This window comes from Balaenoptera acutorostrata, chromosome 2 (genome assembly GCF_949987535.1).
Source record: "Balaenoptera acutorostrata chromosome 2, mBalAcu1.1, whole genome shotgun sequence".
Taxonomy (NCBI): domain Eukaryota; kingdom Metazoa; phylum Chordata; class Mammalia; order Artiodactyla; family Balaenopteridae; genus Balaenoptera; species Balaenoptera acutorostrata.
In genome coordinates this window covers 184,682,773-184,697,979 of record NC_080065.1, presented here as the reverse complement: position 1 = coordinate 184,697,979, position 15,207 = coordinate 184,682,773, and the positions used below count along the sequence as shown (strand labels likewise).

Here is a 15,207-nt window from a genome sequence, read left to right as displayed (position 1 = left end):
CTGCGTGAGGGTAAGGCAGTTCCTCTGAGCAGCGCCCAGAGCTGGATACTGCTTCTGGCTTTGGGAAAAAAATCTGCCCCCACCAGCCGGACTCCCAAATCAGGCTGCCCAGGAACTGAGCTCGGCTGGACCAAGGAAGATGGCCCTGCAGCAAGACCTCAGTTCATTTCTATTCCCTGAGGTCAGCGTGACCGGCAACCCCCATGGATCCACACATGAGGATGGACACAGCTAAACACCTGCACCAGGTGATAGATGTATCATAGCCACACACCAGAAATTGGGTCCCCTTCCTGTCTGATCTGAATTGCGTGCCTCAGAAAGATATGTCCACGTCCCAACGCCCAGAACCTGTGAATGTGACATTTGGAAACAGGGTCTTTGCAGGTGTGATCAAATTAAGATGAGGTTGTACTAGATTAGGGTGGCCTTTTTTGGGGGGGTTGCATCAGGTGGGATCTTAGTTCCCTGACCAGGGATTGAACCTGCGCCCCCTGCACTGGAAGCACGGAGTCTTAACCACTGGACCATCAGGGAAGTCCCTAAGGTGGCCTTAATGCAATGACTGGTGTCCTTAGGAGCGAGGAGAGACACAGACAGAGAAGATGGTCCCGTGACAATGAGGCAGAGTTGAGGTGATGAGGCCGTGAGCCAAGGAGCACCAGGGATTGCCAGCAACCACCAGAAGCTGGAACAAGTAGGAAGGATCCTCCCCTAGAGCCTTCAGAGAGGGTGTGGCTTTGCTGATGACACTGATTTCAGACTTCTGGGCTCCAGAAGCAGCCTCAGGAAGCTCATACCTTACCCAACCCCTATATGCGTGCACACAGACATGCACGCACGCACTCACACATGCTTAAATACATCCTTTCTCTTCAGCACTATTCAGTGAGCACTTCCTGTGTGTGTGCCAGGCCCTGTGCTGGGTGCTGGACCAGCCGTGCGGGGATCTGGGCTTTCTCAGAGCTGGCCTTCTGGCGAGGGGCATCTGTACACACCCATGCCATCCAGAAGCACATGAAGACCTGCAGGTGACGGTGTACACACAGACAGGGACAGCCAGGTAAGGAGAGGGGTGGGGATGATGATGAGGGAGCCTGAGGCTTCCCCTGGGCAGGCAAGTCCAGCAGCCCCACCCCAGCACCTGGAGCCAACGTGTGTCTACAGACACACACACACACACACACACACACACACACATGCACACGCGCACGCGCGGGGCAGGGGAGGGCTGGGGGATGGCCGGGGAGCTCCCTGCAGGTCCCTCCAAACACCCCAGAGCTGGCTGAGGTCAGGCCTTACAGCTCCCGTGGCCTGAGTTGTGGCCTTGGGGGGCAGCACAGAAATAGAGGTAGCCTAACAGGCAAGGGGATGGTCCAGCTCAGGCCTCGTTGGGGGACAGTTGGGGGTGGGTGGTGGGAAGCCTCTGAAAGGACAGGCTGGGGCCTGGAGGAGAGGGAGGACAGTTTACTCCGCAGGCCTGTAACACTAAGAGTCCAGACACGGGGTCTGAGGACCATGCACCACTGGGCTGCGGGGACAGAGAGCTGACTGATTCTCTCAGAGCCTGGGTCAGGGGCCCCAGCCAAAATGGGGTTGTGTTTTGCCTCCTGTCCTGGTCGCCCCCACCCCTTGGGCTTTCTCTCCATCAGGCAGGGGAAACGCTCCTTTGCAGGACTGAAGGACGGTCCTTCACAGGTCTGTTCCCACCCCCTAATGTGGTCCCCTTTCCCAGCCAACAGTCGCATGAACTCTTGGGAAGCAACCTGGGGAGGCAGCCGGGCCTATAAGCCTGTTGGGGTGCGCCTGCACGACAGCTGGGGCCAGGATCGGGAAGCCCAAAAAGAGAGCCATGGCAGATCCTAGAACAGAGATGCAAGAGGGAGCCATGGCAGGTTCTAGAGCGGGGGTGTCGTCCAAAGGAGTCAGTGTATTCTAGGCCCCGGCAGGCCGACAGACTGCGGTTGTTGCCAGAGGGCAGGGCCGGGCTTCGGCTCAGTGTCAGGGTCCCGCGGGCCTCCCGGAGCCTCCGGCAACCCTGCCCACGCCCGCCAGGATCCTTCCCGGGTCCCGCCCCCCGAACCCCGCGCACCACACAGCGCAGGCGCGCAGACACGCCCAGCCGCCAGAGCAGCCTTCCAGTCCCGCCCCCGCCGTGCGTGCGTGGGCGGAGCCATGAGGGGCGGGGTCTGCGTCGGGGCGGGGGTAGTGGGGGCGGGGCCGAACCTGGCCTATAAAAGTGACGGCGACGCGGCCCGCCCGGCTCCTCTCGGCGGTGGCGGCCTTGGCGGAGGAGTCCGCGGTGGCGGCAACGGCGACGGCGGCGGCGCTGTTCCCCGCGCGGTCCGCGCAGCGGGCTCCGGGCTGCGCGTCTCGGGCGGCGGCACTAAGGCCCCGGCCGGAGCCCGACCCCGGTGAGTGTGGCCCTGCGACCCCGGCCCGACCCCGACCCGGACTCGGGGAGCGGGCCCCACGGAGCCTCGCCGTCCTGGCCCGGGCTCCCGGCGCGCCTGCCGCGGCCACTCAACGCCCTCCTTTGTCTGCTCCCGCCCACAGGGTCCCCTCACCGGCCGCCCCCCCGCCCACGGGCCGCCCCCCGGGCCCCGCGTCCCCTCCCCCGCTGGCGGGGCCCGGACAGAAGATGGTGCAGAAGAAAACAGCCGAACTTCAGGGCTTCCACCGTTCCTTCAAGGTGAGGGCCGGGTCGGCTTGGGGCCGCCCCGGGTTGGACCACCCGAGTGGCCGGTGGCGGGACGCGGAGCCCGCCCCCCAGGATACCCGCCGGGGCTCATGCCAGCTCCCCACCCTTCGCCTGGAGCTGCCCCAGCCTGGTGTGCATTGTCGGGGCCGGGGGTGGGGGGCGCGGGTGGCGGTGTCAGCAGCCCACAGTCCAATCTCAAGCACCCTGGGACCTGTCGGGTCTTTCTTCCAGAAGCCCCAAACCGGGCTGGGGACCCCTACATATGTGTCCCTTGCCGACCCGAGCCAGGCATGTGCTGGTATGGTGAGGAGGGGGGAGTTCAGTAGGCCACAGTCGGTCCCTAGCGCCCAGGGGCCTCTGGGGTCGTTCCTCCAGGAACCCCGGGCAGGGCTGAGGGGCGTCCTGCCCGTGGGGGCCCCTGGCTGTATGTCCCCTGCAGAGCCCAGCCGAGTGTGCACTGCTGGGGACTGTCAGCAGGCCACAGTCCGGTCCCCAGCGTCATGGGGCCTGCGGGGGTCTGCGGGGTCCTTCCTCCTGGAACCCCAGGCGGGGCTGCAGGCCTCCCCTGCACCCTCCTGGGTGGTCTGCAGAATGGGGCAGTGGGCTGGATGCCCTCCCAGCGCAGCACCTCCCAGACACCCCAGGCCCCAGGCTATTTCCTGTCGGAGCAGGAAGTTTCTGCGGCGGCCCCATGGCTGTGGCACGGGGCCGCCGCAGTTCTAGTCTCAGATGAGCGAGTCTGGGGAGGGCAGGCAGGTGCTAGGCAGGGGCCCCACAGGGCCTGGCCCAGGGGACACAGTGATGTCAGCGGCCACCCCACCCCACTGGCCGTGTTATGTAATGGCTGCCCTGGGCCTTCTTGGGCAAGAACCTGTTGCCCTCTAGAGAAGGCAAGACCTGGGTGTGTGTGAGTGTGTGTGTGCAGCACGCGCACGCCTACAGGCGAACTGCACACCAGGGTGGGAGGAGCGAGCTGAGACTGTTGGGGTTAAAACTCCCAGGCCCGTCCAGCCAGCGTCCCGGGCCAGCGCCCCACCCCTGCCCACACGCCTGTCATCCTGGCTTCTCCCCCCAGGGCAGCCACAGCCTTGGCACATCCAAGTGTTCAGGGCCGGGCGGGAGCAGGGTGGACTTGAGACGTCACTGGTGGTGGTCTGTCCTCTCCGGGGGCTAGGTGGGAGCCGAGATGGGGTCAGCGCGTGGGGCCGGCACAGTGGCCAAAGCAAAGTCGAACTTTCTGGATGGTTCCAGCCACCTCCTGCCAAGGCCTGCTGACTGGAGGCCCGCAGCCAGCCCTGGGCCTGGCCTGGCAACACTGCCTGGTACTTCGGGTTGGCCTCTGCAGGCCGTGCGAGAGCCCAGCGCTGAGGTGGGACTGTGGGAGTCCTGAGGGAGTTGGAGGGACACTGGGCAGGGAGTGCTGGCTCTGAGGTGGCCCTCCCGGTGGCCAGAGGCTGGCCTCGCTAGGCGTCTCCTCCCACTGCACCCCAAGCTTCCTCGGGCCGCGGCCACCGCCCGCCCTCCCTCCAGCCTGGCAGCAGCGTCTGCCAGGTGTCTCTGATGTGTTTTCCCCATTTCCACATGGGAGAGTGGAGCCTTGGACAGCATGGGCATTCGTCTTAGCACCCCCCGCACGTGGTGACAGGGACACAGGAGCTGGCATGGCTAGTGTCCCTTCACCTTGGTGGCTTGGCCGCCCCTTCTCTCCAGGGTCCAGCTCTTTACATTGGAGGCTGGCACAGGGGTGTGGGGTCGGTGACAGGCCTCCTGAGGTCCTCGTGCCCTTCGTGGTCCTTTCGAGTCACCCCTGGGTGCTGGTCAGGCCAGGAGCTGAGGTCACTAGGCCGAGGTGAGGTAGCTGGTGCGGGCCGCCGCTGGCCCCGAGCCTCACGTCCACCCTCCCTCCTGATCACCCCACGTTGCCACCCTGGGGCCCCTCCTCCTGGGAGGAGGGAGTCACCTGACGCCTCCAGACGCCCCTGGACTGAGCTGCTCAGAGCGCTGACTGCCGGTGCTGGCACAGCCGTGTGCCTGGCTCCCCGTGGGTGTCGGACCCCGGGGCGGGCAGGGGCAGGTGCTGGTGGACGATCCCGCGCCGACTAGCTGGAGCGCTGCCTTCCTCCCCTCCCCCGCCCGCTGGGCCTCCTAGCAACTATCTGCAGGGCGGGTGGGTGGCGAGGCCGGGAGGGCCCACGCCTGTTTTTCAGCCGCTCCCTGTGACCTCTGCCTGCCCCTGTGCTGCCGGACTGGCTTCCGGGCCTCCCGTCTGCAGGAATCTGGCCTGGCCCCTTCTGCTGTTAGGCCCCTGGGTATCTCCCTGGGGCTCTCCCGGAGTTCCTTCTTTGCCAGATGGCCCTCCTGCTGGAGCCCTGCTTCCCCTTGTCCCAAGGCCCAGAGAGGGGCAGTGACTTGACCCAGGTCCTCCAGCATCAGAGCTGGCGCCACTGTCGCGTGTACAGGGCCCCCACGCCCACCCGAAGCCCTGGCCACCTGGACCGCCAGGATTCGGGGAGCTAAATGAGAGCAGACTCCTAGAGAAACACAGTGGGGCCTCAGAGCCCCAACTTTAAAGCCTCAGTCTCGTGCGTTGCCGGGGGCCACCAGTCCTCACGCTGGATCCGCAGAAACTGGAGGAACCCCAGCTGCCTTCGTTCCCTTGTTAGGATCCCACGCACCCCCCGCCCAGTCCCGGGGGCCGTCAGGTGACCTTGAGCAGGCCCCTCCCTGCTCAAGGGCTGTTTCCTTAGCTGGACACCGTGGCCTGTGAGGGGCTCCGTCCTGGGGTGTCTGAGGGTACACGGGACAGTGCGCTGTGGCCGGGCCAGGGAGCGGCCCAGTGCTCACACGGGAGACTGCGGGTGCCTTTCCCGTGAGCCCCCGGAGCCGGGTCCCAGTGGTGCGGAGCTGGAAGCAGACGAGCGAGGGGGGTCGGACCAGGAGAGGAGGTGCAGAGCTGGGGGACGGGGCGCATTGTGGGCGCGTCAGGAGCAGAGGTGTGGTGGCGGGAATCGTCTTGGGCCGGGAGGTGCAGCGGAGATGAGTGGACAGTGAGAGGCAAGGAGGGCAGTGGTGCCCCATTCCACAGAGGGGAGACTGAGGCCAGGAAGCCATGGGAAAGCAGGCAGGGCCGTCTGGCTGGGAGCCCCGCCCCGGGAAGCCGCTGACTCACTCCCTCCCACTGGCTGCCCTGCGCCTTTGCCTTTGATCCCTGTGCCGGCAGGGGTGCGGGCGGTCAGCCGGGCTGTGGTGCTGGCCCCATCCTGCAGGTGAGCAAACCGAGGCTCAAGACATGGCCTGGTGCCCCACGGGACTCAGGCCTGGCCTGGGAGGTGGCACCCCCTCCCCTGCCTGCGTCTGGCCTCCTCCCATACCACACCCCCTCCCCAGAGGCCCCGAGGGCCCTGGGCTGGGGGTGAAAGGTCCATTTCCTTGTGGTCAGGCAGAGCTAGGCTTTGTGCTCCGCAGCGTGGGGACGTGGAGGCCGGGGCACTCTGGGTGCAGCTGCCCTGGAGGGCTGGGGCCTGAGCTCTGTCCTCTCCTCTCCTGCAGGGGCAGAATCCTTTCGAGCTGGCCTTCTCCCTAGACCAGGCCCACCACGGGGAGCCTGACTTCGGCCTGGAGTGCCCGGCCCGCCCTGGTGAGGGGCTTGGGGGGAGGGCGAGCCTCTGGCAGTGGCGGAGGGCTGGGCCACCTCCTGAGCCAGGCGGGCCTCACGTCTGGCTGTCCCTGCACAGATATGCCCGCCAGCCAGCCCATCGACATCCCTGACGCCAAGAAGAGGGGCAAGAAGAAGAAGAGGTGCCGGGCCACCGACAGCTTTTCGGGCAGGTTCGAAGGTGAGTGGGGCCGGCGGGGGCAGCGGTGTTGGGGAGATGGGCTGGCCCAGGGTGGCTCTCACCAGCCCCCTGCTCCGCAGACGTCTACCAGCTGCAGGAGGACGTGCTTGGGGAGGGTGCCCACGCCCGCGTGCAGACCTGTGTCAACCTCATCACCAACCAGGAGTATGCCGTCAAGGTGAGACAGGCCCCAGCACCTGGGCGGCCCCCCTCGCCCCTCCCCAGCTGTGCCTGGGATCTGGCACCCGCCAGGGGTGGCAAAAGGAGGGGAGCTGGCATTTGAGCTGCCGACTGGCAGCCAGGGAAAACCAGTGTCTAAAAATGGCCTCAAGGCCAGTGACTCAGGCCACACCTGGGAATCCAGGTCAGCCTGGGCTGAGCCCCCAAGTCTGGGTGGGAAGTGACAAGGGGTGGCCCCACTGCACAGGTGGCCAAGGACCTGGCGCCAGAGGGACCGCCGAGAACTGGGGGCTTCAGTCAGAGCTGATGCTCACCTGCTGGGTCACTCGGGCCAGGCCCCTGTCCCCAGGGATGACGAATGCTTCCCTGTAGTGGTTACAGAGATTGAAAGGCAATGCCCTACTCGGGCCCCGGGGGAGCTGGGCATCAGGGGAGACCAGGGCAGGCCCGCGAGAGCCTCTTGCAAGCCCTGGGCCGCCTCTGACCCAGGGTGCGCCTGCGCAGCCTGTGTCGCCTGGCCGGGCGTCAGACCCTGTGTTCCAAGAAGCCTTCCAGGCTTCCCTCATGACCCTGCATCTGGGCTGGGTGGGGTAACGGGAGACTGGCTGCCCAGGAAGGAGGGCCAGGTGCACAGTGGCAGGCGGGCTGGCCGGAAGCCTCAGGCCCTGGTGGAAGCGTGGTGACCGGGGTGGCTGTGGTCCCCGCCGCTGGGAGTGCCCGGGTCGGGTGGGTGATGGTGCCACAGGACTGCACACCTGGCTTCAAGCACATTCTGCACGGTCAGTGTCCTTCCTAAGGCCCCTGCTGGGCAGCCTGGCTTCTGTCACTCCGACGGACAGGGAAACCAAGGCTCGGAGGGTTGGGTTAGTTATACCGTGTGTGACCCCTCAGAAGGCCGTTCCCTCCCGAGAGGGACCGCTGTCTCCGTGGAGTGGGGGGGCCCTAGCCACATTCCCAAGGGACGGAATGAGGTTCAGGTAACTCCAGGAGGGCACGGCTGCTGGCATTATCTCAAGGAGCTCTGGAATCTGGTAGTTCTGCCCCTCTGTGGGGCAGGTGTATTTGTCACTAGACAGGTGGGACAGTGCTTAGGGTGGTGGCCAAGCCCCGGTGACCAGTGGATGTGCGTGCCCGCCTCCTGCTGGAGCCTGGCCAGTGGAGCACACCATGTCCCCTCCCCCAGGCTGCTGGTGGGCTGGGAGCCCCAGGCACAGTGGTGACCCAGGCTGCCCGCCCACCCAGTGAGAGGGGGCCTTAGGTCCAACCTGGGAAGAGGTTCCCAGCAGGTGTGTGCGGCCTGGCTTTGCTGGGAGAGAGCTGGCACGCACTTTTTTTTTTTTTTTTTGGCATGTGCTTTCTGACCTCCCCTCTCTGGGAGCGAAGCGGCTCACCCCAGGGGGTGGGCCCAGAACCCTCTGGTCCTTAGAGCTCCTGGGTGCCAGAGGGGAGTGGGCGCAGAGGCGTGGGCTGGTTTCCTGAGGCTCTGGGGTCCTGGGAGGCTGTGCCCGCTGACCTGGCCTGAAACAGACTTGGGCTTACGAGGCCGGGGCATCTGTCCAGACTGGTGCCCAGGCAAGTGGGATGGCTTGGCTGGCAGCCAGGCGCCCCCAGGCCCCTCCAGTCCCCTGGGTGGTGTGTGAGCCGGCACAGTGGCCCCCAGTCTCCTGGTCAGGGAGAGGAGGCCGCTAGGCTAAGGAACCTGCTGCCCTAAAGGAGTATCTTGCAGGGGCTCCAGTCCCCAAATACACCCGAAGGCTTGTGGCAGTCAGGGGCGGAGAGCTACCAGGTCCTGTCCCGCTCGCCCCTCCTGTGACGCCTCTGGGGAAACACGTTGCCCCCAGTTTGTTTTGACACCAAAGTTTTGACTTCTGGTAAATTCTGGGCCCCCATAGGATAGCTCTGCTTTCCAGAACTTCAAAATCTAAGCTCTGACGAGCTTCAGGCGTGACACAGGGGAAGTCTCTGGCAGGGGAGGGGGGGCGGGTCTCAGGCTGTAGGGGGTCTGGCTGACCCAGTTGGTGTCTGTGTGTGTGTCCTCCCCCCGCTGATGTTTCAGATCATTGAGAAGCAGCCAGGCCACATTCGGAGTAGGGTTTTCCGGGAGGTGGAGATGTTGTATCAGTGCCAGGGACACAGGTAATGTGACCTACCCTCCACAACACTGGGCCCCGAGCCATCTTTCAGTGGCTGAATGGGCCCGAGTGCCTCATCACCCCCAGCAAGCACTTAGTGAGCACCCACTGTGTGCCAGGCCCTGTGCTGGGCATTGTGGGTGGGCCCAGCGGCAGGCAGGCTGACAGTCCCGAGGTGGGCAAGGCGGAAGCAGGCCCGTGGCCCCAGGCGCGGCCTTCCTGTGGGTAGGTGGGTGGAGAAGGCGGGCCCCTGCTGGGCCGGGCTGTGGCTGCCCACAGGCCTGAGGAAGCCTCACTCCTCCCCTGCCTCCCTGCCCCAACCCCAGGAACGTTCTAGAGCTGATTGAGTTCTTTGAGGAAGACGACCGTTTCTACCTGGTGTTTGAGAAGATGCGGGGCGGTACGTGGGGCCTGGCAGGCTTTTCCATCTGATCCTAACGGGCCGGGGGCTTAGGGCCACCAGGGAGAACCTTTCAGGGGGGCCTGCACATCAGAGGGGCCTTGTGGGGTCCACACGCCAGCTCAGGTTGGAGGACTCTGGACCCGAGGAGGCCAGAGTGGGGGCTTCCCTGCCAGGGTGGGGTGGGGTGGGGTGGGTGCTGGCCGTTGGGCAGTGGAGGTGACCCCTGTGTGTTCTGCTCCATGGCCTGGCCCAGGCTCCATCCTGAGCCACATACACAAGCGGCGGCACTTTAACGAACTGGAGGCCAGCGTGGTGGTGCAGGATGTGGCCAGCGCCCTGGACTTTCTGCACAACAAAGGTGGGTGGCCACGCTGCCTGCCCCAGGGGTCCCTGGGTGTCTAGCCCAGTCCACCTGCCCAGGACTCCTGGAAGACGTGTCCACCCACCCACGGACCCCTGACCCGCCCTCGTGGTTCTTGGTTCTCCCTGCAGGCATCGCCCACAGGGACCTAAAGCCGGAAAACATCCTCTGTGAGCACCCCAACCAGGTGAGGGGCACCTGGGGGTGGCCTTCCCTGCGGGCCAGGGCCCCCAGGGTCGGGACCCCCACCCTCACAGCCCTCTCTGACCCCGCCCAGGTGTCCCCCGTGAAGATCTGTGACTTTGACCTGGGCAGTGGCATCAAACTCAACGGGGACTGCTCCCCCATCTCCACCCCGGAGCTGCTCACCCCGGTGAGGGCCTGCGGGCTCAGGGCGCCCCGAGTGGGGTGCGGGGAGGACGGGTAGCTGGCAGGGGCGGAGAGGGCGGGAATGGCCCCGAATCCGGTCCCAGGCTGCAGTTGCATAACCTCGAGGTGCGGAGCCTGTTTGGCGGCTCGGGCCTCGGAACTCGGGCTTCCGCTTAGCAACAGCCGCTGATTGGCCGGGCAGAGCGGCTGGGCGGGGCCGCGGTCCGGCGCGGTGAGGCTGGACGGGCTCCCGGCACCTGTTGATTGGGCGGGGGTTGGGGCGGGGCCGAATCCCTCAGCAGCCTCTGATTGGCCGGCAGGGCGAAGGCGGGGCTGGCTCCCTCAGCAACCTGTGATTGGTCGGGCAGGGCTGTCTGGCTGCGGGCTCCGGGAAGTCCCTGTCGGGGCGCCCCCCTCCCCCCTCCGCGGGCCCTGACGCCCCCGCTCCCGCCCCCGGCCGCAGTGCGGCTCCGCCGAGTACATGGCCCCGGAGGTGGTGGAGGCCTTCAGCGAGGAGGCGAGCATCTATGACAAGCGCTGTGACCTCTGGAGCCTGGGCGTCATTCTCTACATCCTGCTCAGCGGCTACCCGCCCTTCGTGGGCCACTGCGGCAGCGACTGCGGCTGGGACCGCGGCGAGGCCTGCCCGGCATGCCAGGTGCGAGTGGGGTCCTGCCGTGGTGGCCAGGTTCTAGCCTTCTACCTGAGGCTCAGGCATCATGGCCTGATCCCCCCAAAGCCTGGCCGCCCAGAGCCACCCTTCAGTAAATCGGGCCCCACTTGAGCAGGGCTCACCAAGTGCCTCCCCGAGGCCACTCTCTGGCCCAGCCTCCCAGCCACCCCCAGATGGGTGGGTCCCTGCCCTCCTTGGCCTGCCAGAGCCCCCGGCTTTGCCAGCTGAGCTCAGGGCACTTTCCCCGACCCTAACCCTGGGCCCAGGTCACATGCAGCTGGTGGAGGTTGGGGGCCCTGACAGAACTTGTCACTCAGCGGTGCTCCTCCGGGTCCAGGCTTGCCCCTTCAGGCATCTGCGACGTGGCCTCAGCCCTTGCTGGGTGCAGCTCACCCCACCTTCCATGTCCTCTCCAGAACATGCTGTTTGAGAGCATCCAGGAGGGCAAGTACGAGTTTCCGGAGAAGGATTGGGCCCACATCTCCTTTGCTGCCAAAGACCTCATTTCCAAGCTTCTCGTCCGTGACGCTAAGCAGAGGCTGAGTGCTGCCCAAGTGCTGCAGCACCCTTGGGTGCAGGGGGTGAGTGGGAGCCCCAGGGAGGCCTGGGGGGCCGCTGGCCTCCATCCAGTCTCTGCCAGTGGGCTGGGGTGACTCAGAGCAAGGGTACGACAGACCTAGGTGGCTCAGCATCGAGACCCCCCAGAGCGGGCAAGCGCGCAGCAGGGAGACCCCCCATTGCCTGCTGGCCAGGTTGGGTTGGGACTGCAGGAGCTGCTTCTCAGCGAGTCACCAGGCCCTGTGTCCTGGCGGTGCAGGGGCCTCTTCTCACCTGGAACAGAGTGTCAAGCTGAGGTCAGCCAGGTGGCAGGCGGGTGCCTGCCACCCCCTGTCCAAGGCTCTGTCCCCACCAAGCTCAGAAGAGCTTGCTGTTTCTTCTGCCCAGTTGTCGTTCTGGCGGGGCAGATGCCTAGGCCACCAGGGCAGGGGGCTTAACAAAAATACAAGTTGGCACTGTGGGGAGCAAAGACTGGGGCCCCACTGTCAAGGCGGATGGGCTGGTGGAGGGGGCTCCCAACCCCTGCTGGGAGCTGGGAACCCTCTGGAAGGGGCAGCTTTGGTGAGAGGCAGGCTCCGCCCACGACGCGCTCTGGCAACGTCCACCACGCTCACCCGGCTCGGGCCGCGCCCCTCCCCCCAGCTCGGCTCGGTTCCCAGGCAGGTGCACCGCGTTAACCCCCGGTGCTGTCGCAGCCAGCTGGGCGCCCCGAGGCGGGCGGGCTCTGCTCTTCAGCCTCACCTCTCCTGTCTCCTTGCAGTGCGCCCCGGAGAACACCCTGCCCACCCCCATGGTCCTGCAGAGGTGAGGCCCGTGTGGGATCCCGGGCTCCGAGCGGGGAGCCCCGGGTCCAGGAGGGGGCGCTAAATGTTGAGATGTTTAAGGAAGAGTACACGACCCTCTTTCAGTCTTGGCGGGGGAAGCCGTCCAAGCGCTTGGGTGTCCTTGTACCGGGTGATGAGTTTGTGACCCCACCGCGAATTCCAGTCCGCCGGCCCCTCCCGCCCCCTGCGGAGTCTGGGGCCTCCTGGGGCCTGCAGCCCCTCCCCCAGGGCACTGAACAGACCCCAGGGGTCCCGAGGGAAGCAGGGGGGACGGGCCGGCGGCTACCTCCCTCTCCTTGGTGACTTCCGCCCTGTCCCCAGGAACAGCTGCGCCAAAGACCTCACGTCGTTCGCGGCCGAGGCCATTGCCATGAACCGGCAGCTGGCCCAGCGCGAGGAGGACGCGGCCGAGGAGGCGGGGCAGGACCAGCCCGTGGTCATCCGAGCTACCTCACGCTGCTTGCAGCTGTCCCCGCCCTCCCAGTCCAAGCTGGCCCAGCGGCGGCAGCGAGCCAGCCTGTCCGCGGCCCCCGTGGTCCTGGTGGGAGACCACGCGTGACCCCCTCCTTCCCTCTGTACATAGGCCGCCCCTCCCCCCCTCAAGTCTAAAGATTTTTTTAAGCTATTGCTCGCGGGTGACCAGCGGGCTGCCCTCCCCCGGCTGGATTCCGAGGCGCTAAGCTCAGCTTGGGGGTCTTTTTATATAAGGTTTTTGCTGTTGGGTTTTTTTCCTGTTCCCCTCCTTTTTTTTTTTTCCTTTCAATGGTGTTAAATGCAGAGCAGGCGCCCGGGGAGGAGAGCGGAGGGCCTGTGGCTGGGTGGGGCCCTCCCGCTGCACCGGCCCGGGACGCGCCGGGTACTGTGAAGGCCGCTCCCCGCCGCCCGCGTGACTCAGGAGAGGAGGGCGTGGCGTCTCCCCGTGCCGGCGGGACCTCGCCGCCCCACTCCCCGGCCCTCACAGTGTTTTCAGGGACGGGTCGACCCCCACCCACCTCCTCTCGACGAGACGGTAGCTTCCTTCCCTCCTCTCAGACACCCTGGCGGCCGGGCGGGCCGGGGGCTTCTCAGGTCTCCCCTGTCGCAGGGCGGGGCCTGGGGTCGGGCGGGGTGGCGCCCCCCGCTGGAGCCCCCGCCGACTGACAATCGGGGCTCCCTCGAACCTTGACCTTAAGCTGCGGCTGCCCGGGTCCCCTCCCCGGGCCTCTCCACTGGGGACTGCCCACCCGGGAAGGGGGGCGCCAGAGGAAGCGCGAGGAGCCGGACAGGCCCCCGTCAGCCGACGTGGGGGTCTCGCGGACCCCCGACCCGGGCACCCGAGTGCCCCTTCTCAGGGCTCAGTCTGACCACGGCCACGTCCTGCCCGGCCGCCCTTCGGGTCTGGCGTGGAAGCTCTGTCAGCCGCGTCCCCGGGGTCTCGCGGGACACCCCCCCCCCCAACCCCGCAGGGCGGCGTCTCTGTTCCGCCTACCTTCAGGAAAAGGCCGCAGCTGCCGTGCCCCTTTCGCCCGCGCCTGAGTCAGACGTCGCGTGACCCGCCGGGCTGGGGAGACTCTGACGCCCTTCGTCCTCGGGTGGGAGACTCTATGCAATTCACAGGCTTCCTTTTCCACGTGCACACGGGCTTCTGCCGGGGTTGGGGGCGCGGGCAGCCGCCCAGATTGCCCTCCGGCTCCTAGCTGTTCGTCCTGTCTCGTTAGTTTTCCAGAACATCAGCTGACTTCCCTGTTCTTGACGAATACTTGAATGTGGGGGGGGGGCGGGGCGGGCCTCGAGGCGTGGGGGGCTCGAGTGCCGTCTCTGCGGCCCCCCGAGTCTCGGAGATTGTCGCCGTCCTTGGTGGCTGGTGGGGGGCCTCCGCCCCGCCCGCCCGCCGATCTGTGGACTGGCCTTTCCAAAGACTCCGGGGGTGGGGAGGCCACCCCCCATCATTTCTCGCCCATCAGTGATTCCATGTTTTGCAACCGAGGATTCTGCCTTTTTGTAAAAAAGAAACAAACGGACTCTCGCCCGCTGCAGGCGCCATGGCCATTTTACTCCGGAAAGCTGAGCTGTGAGCAGCTTTTTTTTTTTTTTTTTTTTTTCCTCAAAGGTGGGACAGCCACTTCCTCCCCCACCCCTGTCACAACGACAGTGCGGCCCGGAGGACTGGTCAGAACCGTTACTGTGAACGAGCCTGGCGCTGGGGGGAAGGGGGCACAGCAGTGTTTCAACGTTAAGATGTGTGAAAAAGACAAAAAAAAGAACTCAAATTTTTTTAAAGTGGGGGAAAAACATCCAAGCACTTTAACTCCACTGTACCAGGTGAACTGATACAGCTCAGAAGTTTTCCTTTACACCAACTGTCAACGCCGGTATTTTGTATTCTGTTTTGTAAGGATTTAATAAAAGTCAAAAACTAGTTTGCGTGCCCGCACCCTGGCTTTCTGTTGCCTTGCGACAAGCTGCCTCAAACCTTGGCCCAAAGGCATTTTGATATTCCTGGTGATGCTGTGAGTCACCGATTCAGATGGGGCACGGGTGGGCTCGGCTTCTCTCTGCTCCAGGAGACCTGGGTCCTCGGCAGGGAAAGACTCATCATCCGCAGGTGTGGGCTGGGCTGGCACCAAGGCTGGCTCGGCTGGGAACGAGGGCCAGGTGCCCACACGTGGCCTCCTGCATGGCTTGGGCTCCCTCGCAGCATGGCTGGTGGATCTGAGCGGCCTGGCCTCGGAAGCCTTCCTGCATCACCTCCCCATGTCCGAGCTTAGGTTGGGGTCAAGCGCACAGCTGTCCCAGATCCAGAGGGAAACGGGAAAACAGCTTTGCGTGGGGGAGGGGCGCCTTTAGACAGCGCAACCTAATTCGATAAAACCCGGTGATTCAAACCTCCCCCTCATAGCTGGCCCACCTCCCTCTCTAGACTCCATCCCCTCAGCCATGATTAAGTTCTTGCTGTATGCGGGTTTCTGCTGGGCAGTCCAGGGCTGACTTCAGATCCTGGGGGGCATGCAGGGAGGGAGGCGGTGGATCAGGGAGGGCTCCCTGCAGGCAGGAGGCAAAAGGGGGTGGCAGGGGAGTCCAGTGGTTAAAGATAGCAGCCCCACCTGGCATCGCAGTCTCTTCCAGACTGCTGTGCTTGTCAGTTTCCTCAACTGACAACAGGGATCTGAGAGGAGCCAGGTGAGGAGGCC

At 65.3% G+C, this 15,207-nt stretch overlaps 1 protein-coding gene across 6 annotated transcripts; it reads left to right on the top strand.

The window, feature by feature from the left end:
- The first annotated feature begins 786 nt into the window (after nucleotides 1-786).
- Nucleotides 787-14,300, top strand: MKNK2 (MAPK interacting serine/threonine kinase 2). 6 transcript variants are annotated; one of them, XR_009007150.1, is made up of 15 exons: nucleotides 787-1,063; nucleotides 1,653-2,414; nucleotides 2,557-2,692; nucleotides 6,251-6,338; nucleotides 6,436-6,537; nucleotides 6,618-6,715; nucleotides 8,774-8,853; nucleotides 9,176-9,249; nucleotides 9,506-9,610; nucleotides 9,745-9,800; nucleotides 9,891-9,986; nucleotides 10,351-10,640; nucleotides 11,072-11,236; nucleotides 11,974-12,017; nucleotides 12,365-12,455. XR_009007150.1 is itself a non-coding variant. In XM_057540743.1 (15 exons), exons 2-15 carry the CDS (start codon nucleotides 2,176-2,178, stop codon nucleotides 12,594-12,596), a joined length of 1,710 nt encoding a protein of 569 aa, XP_057396726.1. In that variant the 5' UTR covers nucleotides 789-1,063; nucleotides 1,653-2,175; the 3' UTR covers nucleotides 12,597-14,300. The 6 variants fall into 6 exon arrangements, 4 of the variants coding, with proteins under 4 accessions (XP_057396726.1, XP_057396724.1, XP_057396727.1 ...); XR_009007149.1 differs by having other exon boundaries at nucleotides 12,359-12,452; XM_057540743.1 differs by having other exon boundaries at nucleotides 789-1,063; nucleotides 10,446-10,640; nucleotides 12,365-14,300.
- Nucleotides 14,301-15,207: the final 907 nt, after the last annotated feature.

Bases quoted from the DNA above. Each gene is read 5' to 3' on its own strand.
- MKNK2 (XM_057540741.1), top strand. From the start codon at position 2,176: ATGAGGGGCGGGGTCTGCGTCGGGGCGGGGGTAGTGGGGGCGGGGCCG. The intron at 2,693-6,250 runs GTGAGGGCCGGG...CCTCTCCTGCAG, and splicing joins GCTTCCACCGTTCCTTCAAG to GGGCAGAATCCTTTCGAGCT. The intron at 8,854-9,175 runs GTAATGTGACCT...CCCCAACCCCAG, and splicing joins TATCAGTGCCAGGGACACAG to GAACGTTCTAGAGCTGATTG.